The sequence below is a fragment of the Myotis nattereri genome (genome assembly GCF_964212035.1).
Source record: "Myotis nattereri genome assembly, chromosome: 10".
Taxonomy (NCBI): Eukaryota; Metazoa; Chordata; class Mammalia; order Chiroptera; family Vespertilionidae; genus Myotis; species Myotis nattereri.
In genome coordinates, this window is record NC_138085.1 from 23,271,469 (window position 1) to 23,278,786 (window position 7,318).

General features: G+C 52.4%; 1 protein-coding gene across 2 annotated transcripts; it reads right to left on the bottom strand.

Moving 5' to 3' along the window:
- Positions 1 to 2,008: 2,008 nt before the first annotated feature.
- ITPRIPL1 (ITPRIP like 1) lies at positions 2,009 to 6,257 on the bottom strand (the record flags this gene model as incomplete). 2 transcript variants are annotated; one of them, XM_081101213.1, is made up of 2 exons in its annotated part: positions 2,009 to 5,029; positions 6,063 to 6,257. In XM_081101213.1, one exon carries the CDS (start codon positions 5,013 to 5,015, stop codon positions 3,357 to 3,359), a length of 1,659 nt encoding a protein of 552 aa, XP_080957339.1. The 2 variants fall into 2 exon arrangements, with proteins under 2 accessions (XP_080957339.1, XP_080957340.1); XM_081101214.1 differs by lacking the exon at positions 6,063 to 6,257 and having other exon boundaries at positions 4,265 to 4,544; positions 4,789 to 5,015.
- Between the last annotated feature and the right edge of the window lie 1,061 nt (positions 6,258 to 7,318).

Here is a 7,318-nt window from a genome sequence, read left to right on the forward strand (position 1 = left end):
AAAAAAAAAAAAATAGCCCTAGCCAGTTTGGTTCAGTGGATAGAGCATCCACCTGAGGACTGGAGGGTTCCGGGTTTGATTCTGGTCAAGGGCACATGTCTGGGTTTCGGGCTCTGTCCTCAGTAGGGGACATACAGGAGGCAGCTGATCAATGATCCTCTCTCATCATTGATGTTTCTCTCTCCCTCTCCCTTCCTCTCTGAAATCAATATAAATATTAATAATAATAAAAATAACACAGTGATGAGAATACCCCATTTCACTAGGGTTTATGAGGAATTAGTAACAGACTAAACTCCCATGAGTGAGCACATGGGGTCAGTATGCACTAGGGTCCAGGAGCGTGAGCCTCTGGATTCCATGTCTGTACCAACTAAGAGCATTGGGTGTTGCCGGGTGATAGGTGGCACAGAATCAGGAGCCTCTGAAGAACTGGCTTGGATCTCCTGGCAAAGGAAGGCTACCAGGTGACCCATTAGGTGAGGCATGCATCTGTTCTGTGGTTATAATGGAGCCTCCTGAGCTGATGGCTTGGGGTGCCATGTGTTGGGAGGAAGGGGCCAGCTCCACATCCTGCTCTGTATGAGTGCAGGCAGCTCATTCACGGCCCACTCCCAGCCCATCTTTTGTTTTGGGTGACTAGGAGTACAGAGGGTGCAAAAAGACTGAATGATTTATCAGTGGTGTCAATGGTGTGCAAAACTCAATTACTCTGTACAAAAGTAAAGTAGTGGGTCCCCTCCCCCATTCCTTCTCAGCAGAAAAGCAAAGTTGAGGCCATTGGTCTTCCTCATTTCACTCCTCACTGAGATTCAGCTTCCCCCGAATAAAAGCAGCCAGCCTCAGTTTAGGTGAGGAACAATAGTGTTATCAATTAGTTACCTGAACAAGCAATTTTTTGGCTTCAAATTTGCCCTGACCTTCCAGCTTGCAGTTGGCTTATAAGATATATTGTCACTGGGGCTCAAAGGACACATAGTTAAAATGGCTTTACGTTCATTTGGCCTCTGAGCAAATGCCTTTAATTTTGTATGTGATATAAAATTCCTGACCTCCTAAAGACTGGGCTAAGAACCAACAATTTCTGTCTTCTGGAATTTCCAAACAACATACCACCCTTTGGCTTAAAATTAATACAGTGCCTTTTGCTTTTCAAATAACTTTAAGTCCTACGTGTTGTTGGATTCCTGCTGGGAAGTTGCTGGGACAGGTACTTCCCTCCAGGCTCTGCTGTTTACCAGCTGTGACCTGGGAAAGTTGTGTGCTCTTTCTGAGCCTGTTATCTCATTGGTAAAATGGAGAAGATAAAGCACCAACTTCATGGGGCGTTCGTGTGAGGATTAAATGAGTTACCAGATGTGAAGTGTTTGGAACAGTGTATTTAAAACATTGGCAATGCTCAGTGAATGCTACTATTTTCACTACTGTGACTGCTGTTTTATCCTGGGTGCCAGCCAGTATTGTTTTAGAAGCTCAGCTTCCTAAATATCTGGTTTCCCCTTTCATTGTGAGTATTCCCAAAGCACTACAGCTCCATTCTTCCCACTACTTGTTTTTGCTATACTCTCTCTTACATCTACTGCCCCACCCAAGCTGTGCTGTTCCCTTTGTGGTCTTCTGCCTGTTCATAACTTTGTTTTCTTTCTCGCCTCTTACTACACTGGAAACCCCAGTGCTAGAACTTTATACCAACTTCTCACTACCTGACAGACTTATGCCCTCTAGAACTTACGTTGTGTGTAGCCACTAAGATCTTTCAATTGGCTGATACTTTGGTTTGGGCCCCGTGAAAATGAATGACTTAGGTATTCCTTAACATTCTGAATTATTATTTCCTGGCTACTGGCCAGGCCACTGGGAAACCACAGGGCAGACTGGTTCCAGGTATGCTGAGAAACACCAGGGTGTGCTGGATGAGCCATCAGGGTAACATGAACTTCTTGGGAACAGGCTGTGAGAATGCTGATCTGCTATACGTGTTATTGCACAGATGCCAACAGATACAGAAAATAGCCTCATTTATTGATTTAGAAGGAAACACCAGTAAATTATTTTCTAAACAAAAAGCATATGGATATTTTAAAACATCAAAATCCCACCAGCATGGAACCAACCACCACTGCATCTTAACCTGAAAGCAGTACCTGGCAGATACCAGCAGACAGCAGTAGCTACTGAGCAGAGGGAGCCCCAAATATTGACTGGCATCAGTTTCTGGGACACCTGTAATTTATTTCTGCTTGGTGGACGGTGTGGATTCTACAACCAAAGCCCATAAGGCCAACATCTTAACCCCACCGAGGTCAAGTCAAACGTGGGGCCAGGTCCTCCTCTGAGCAGATCTCCCAGGCTTTCAAGGAAGGTACAGCATTGGAATTCCAATACAACCACACCCACAGCTATTTTCACATTTCTTAACACTTGTCCTCAGGATGCCCACAGAAAAATACATCGATCACATCTCTGGAATCTCGACTTTATTTGAGTTGGACTGCTTCATAGTCCTTCCAGTCCAGCCCTGCCAGTGGTCAATTGTTATGACCTTGTTTTGCAAAACTGCAAATATAGTTCAAATAATGCCTCTGATCTTTGAAAAGAGAATACAAAGGCATTACCAGACTGGGAAAAAGCAGAGCTACACATGGTAGCTAGGACTTCTTTCCATTCATCAAACAAGTGGCTCCCTACAGAAACAACAATTATTCATCTCAGAGCCCCCAAAAGATCATCCTTGTTAAAGGTTTTATAATGTTGCGTCCAGGCATTGAGAAGGTCATCAGATGTTGCTCTTTAAGTAAACACGTTACCTCAATTATGGGACAGGTCACTATTGACTTAATATTTGTGAATCAATGCTAATAAATTATTTGGGTAGATGGAATTTTCTCAGATGCGTAAAAACAACTATACTGACATATAAAGATTGGGCTAAATTAAGAAAACAGAAAATAAACATCTTGGTTGTATCTTCAAATAGTGAAAGTCTGAAAAATTAGCTCCTAAAATATGGGGAGTAAGCTGGAATGGAGGTATTCTTTCACTTCCAGTGTTGATACAAAACACGCTTCCCAAGCCACCTCTGGATCTAACTCTTTAGCAGCAAGATTCTCCCACAACATCTGTTTCCCTGGTCTCTCTGTGGGTCATGATGCAAGTTAAGTCAGGAGAAGAAAAACTCAGAAGACCCACTGGGACCCCATCTTTGTGACCACTTCACACACTCCTTAAAATGTCTTAATCTATCATAACCCCTACTCACAAGGTAAAGTCATATATGCCACTGATGTATCTGAAAAATACACTCTTTTGCAGCCTGAATCACAAATACCTTCTCCCCTTTATTAATGGCCTTTACATTAATGTGCGCCGGCCAACGGGGCACAAGGCAGAGCTTTCACTCGGGTCAGAAGGTTGTGGAACTCTTCCAGTGCCTGTGAGTGTGCCATGGGGTTTAGCACCAGGTGTTGGAAGAGATTGACAGGCTCAGCATTCCGAAATTTCTTAGGGATCGGGATGGTCAGGGGCAGGAAGTTGTTACCAATGAGGAAATGATGGAGGGACCTCTGCTGGAGGCCGCGGCCCAAGAACCAGAGGATGTCCTGGAGCCGCTGGGAGAGCATGCTGTGCTGCCAGTCCGTGAGGGGCAGCCACAGCAACAGGTGCATGAGGGCTGTTTTGAAGTGGTAAGAGGTAAGGATGGGACGGGACGCTCCCTGGGGTGAGCTCTGAAAGTCCTGGAGACTTAAAATGATCTGGAGGCACTTGAGGTGGCAGGTGTTCTCTGGGGCAAAACGCCCTACCAGCTTCAGGAACAAGTGCTCACAGGCTGCAAAGGACTCGGGCCAGTCCACACTGGTGAGCTGCTCCTGGTCAGGGGCCCGACTCACCAGGTAGACCAAAGTGTCTTCCCGCTGCACCCCCAGGACCAAGCGGATGGAGAGAAAGCGGCCTGAGCGATAGTCCAGCCTGAGCTTGCAGGATGTGGTGGACGGTGGGAGGCTGAGCTGAAAGTCATACTTGTGGGCCACGAGGGCCCAGGCGTTGCCCACCATGTTCCGGAACCACTGTACGGTCTTGCACACGTCCAGGTGGGAGCCGGTGCAGAGGGTTGCTTTGATGGAGCTGTTGCACTTGCCCAAGAGGGCCGAGTGGTCCTTGTGGTGATGCACCAGGCACAGCACATCGCCCAGAAGCTTCTCGCGTTTGCACACACATTCTGACTCCACCAGCACATTGCCACAGCGGCGGCCTAAGGATGGATCCCTCATCTCCAGCACAAACGTGGAGCCCTGGGGCGGAACAATGGGCACCAGGATATCAAATTTCTGGGTCTCATGGAGGGTTCCCCATTTCTCAAAGGCAGCCCCGATGCCCAGGCAGTCCTCCAGCTGTGGGCGAGCCTCCTGGGGGCTGACCACCTGGCGGTTGAGTGCCCGACAGGCTTCAATGAGGTCGTCCACAAAGCTCTCCACAAACTCGCAGGTGCAGGGCAGGTCACGGATGACATTCTGGACATAGTGTTTGTAAAAGGATTCCAGGGCCTCCTGCGAAGGGAAGTCGGTAAGCCAGTTGTAGGAGGTGACAGGCACCACCCGGACTTCCTCCTCTTCCTCATCACTGCTGGAATCAAAGGCCGGCTCGTGCTGCATATTCTGTCGCAGAAGCTCGAAGATGAGAAAAAGGCAAAAGAGGCCAGCGTTCCACAGGTTTCCCAGCATCCAGCTCAGCGGTCCCTCCTGGCCCTCGTCTTGGAACGGCCACCCCATGTCCTTCCTTCCCAGCACTAACTGGTCACTGGATGTGTCTCCTCTCCAGAAGTTCTCTGCCTTCTGCTTCTGGTCAGCGACTCGCTTTCTCTCTTCAAACTCTATCTCTAACTGGCGCATCTCCTCACTCATGCGCTTCTCCAGCTGCCGACTTCTGGCTAGTGTGTCCAGGTCCATCCGGTCACTGACCATCAGGGGGTGGTGAACAACATACATCACTGCCAAGAACAGAAGGCTTAGCACAGCCATGGAGGCCTCTGCATCTGGAGAAGTAGGGGTGGGGTCAGTGGTAATCCTCAGGACTCATCTGCTCCCCACTGCATATTCCCAGAGCCCTGGAACACTAAATCCTGGAAGCCAACTCCCCAGGACAAACAGAACACTCACAGAGCTGGGGTTGGGCAGAGCCTGGGGGTCTGCCCAGGAGGAGGTTTGGGAGAAAGGGGGCAGCAGGATATGCCACTCAGTCTCTCTACTGCTTTCCTTCCCCATGGCGTGGGTGGTATTTAGGCTTCCAGACTGGCATGGGACTGCTTTCCTGCCTGTGTAAGGATGGGGAGAGGGATCTTTGTGGTAGGGTGGCCTTACCCAATTCATCAGTCCACCATGGGAACCAGGTGCCCTGCTGATCCCAGAGGCTCCCTTCCACCAGCAGAAGCAATGGTCTGCCTGGGCAGTACCTTTCCTCTTGCCAGGCAGTCCGCCCCAGGCCCAACCTGTAGCATCCCATTACTCTATGACTTCACAATCCTCAATTCTGCCCCCAATGTCATCAAACAACCCAGCGACTTCTCCCTGGTGCCCAGTGGGCCAACTCCCATTGGGTACCAGGGAGGCACAGTGCTCAGCCACCTCTCCACTGCCTGCTGCTGTGCTCTGAGGTCCTAAGGGGGCTGCTGCTGCCTCATTGGGGCCCATAGGAAGGCAAGGCTGCACCTCTCAGCAGCTCAGGAAACCATGAAGAACAGCTGACAGTAGTTGGTTCCTCTGCCTCCCCACCCACCACCGAGGCCTGGAGCTTCCTGTATTCACCCACTAGTTCACAAGCTGGCTGGGCTTACCAAGATCATGAAGGACAAGCCCCGGGTGGGCCCTGAGGCCAGACGGGGTTCTCTCCTCCCTTTGAACCTTGGCCTTGCTCGGGCTCACCTGAGCCCTGTTAAAATTTACAAGGTACCTGGGGCTTTCACTCAAAGCAGGGTGCCCCCCCCCCCATTCATAACCACCCAAAATCCCACGCCCAGAGACCTGAATACTCAAATGCCCATCCTCGGGACCTGGGGCTGGGTTCCTCACCGTCGGTGTCAGCGGGAACACGGTCTCAAAGAGACAGCACGGCCTGACCGCTCCCGCCTACTTCCCGGCAGCGTGGAGGCTCCTGGCTCCTCGCCGGGTCCGCCAGCGGGAGTGGCCCCATGTCCTTCTCCCGGGGAGCCCAGCATGTCTGTCCGAGTGTCCGGGAGTCTGTGCGCAGCCAGCCGCTGAGACCCCAAGGTGCTGCGCGCGGTTCCGAGGGCGCCAGCCCCGCCCAGCAACTCCCGCCGTCCAGGCCCCGCCCAGCAACTCCCGCCGCCCAGGCCCCGCCCAGCAACTCCCGCCGTCCAGGCCCCGCCCCGCGCCGTCCAGACCCAGCCCAGTCCCGCCCCGTCTAGGCTCAGTCCAGCCCCCTTCCGGCCCCGCCCCGCTCCGCCCAGCCGTCCAGGCCCCGCCCCGCGCCCTCTAGGTCCAGCCCAGCCCCGCCCCGCCCCGTCTAGGCTCAGTCCAGCCCCCTGAAGGCCCCGCCCCTCCCCGCCCCGTCGTGCAGGCCCCGCCCAGCGCCGTCTCGGCTCAGGCCAGCTCCCTCCAGACCCCGCCCCGCCCCGCCCAGCCTCGCCCACCAACCCCGGCCGCGGAGCGTGCAACTGAGTCCGCCTTGGAGCCGCGGTGACCTTCGTCGCGCACACGCATCCTCTGTCGGGGCCCCGTCTGCCAAGTATTTGCTCGCAGAGCGCAGAGCTGCGGCCCCAGACCCATAACTAAGGGGCGCTCACGCCGCAGCTGCTCAGCCCCCTGAGCTGGCGCCAGGGGGCTCTGCTTCACTCAGCTCGGTTCCGTGGAGAACATACGAATTTAGGTGTAAGGGTGTAAGGGTGATGTGGAATCGACGCGGGGAACTTCCTTTCCACTTGGGGCTGCCCAGAAGGGTACATGAGGTGTGTTGTCAGCATCGCTCCCAGCCCACCCCTAGTCTCAGGCGCTTCTCCCCGGCTCCTCCTGGCTCTCATGTTGGACCCGCCACACAGCACCCAAAGACCTGGCTTGAGGCCTTGCTTGCCACTCACTAGCTATGTGGGAATAATAATTCTTTTCGATCTTTATTGTTGAAAGTATTACATAGGTCCTCCAATTTTTCCCAAAAAAACCTCTTCTAACCCCTCCTCCCCCATGCTCTCTGTCCCCCCTCCCCCTTTTGGAAATAAGAATTCTAACCCCTCTGGCCTGGTGGTTCAGTGATTGAGTGTGGACCCATGAACCAAGAGGTCACCCATTTGATTCCAGGTCAGGGCACATGC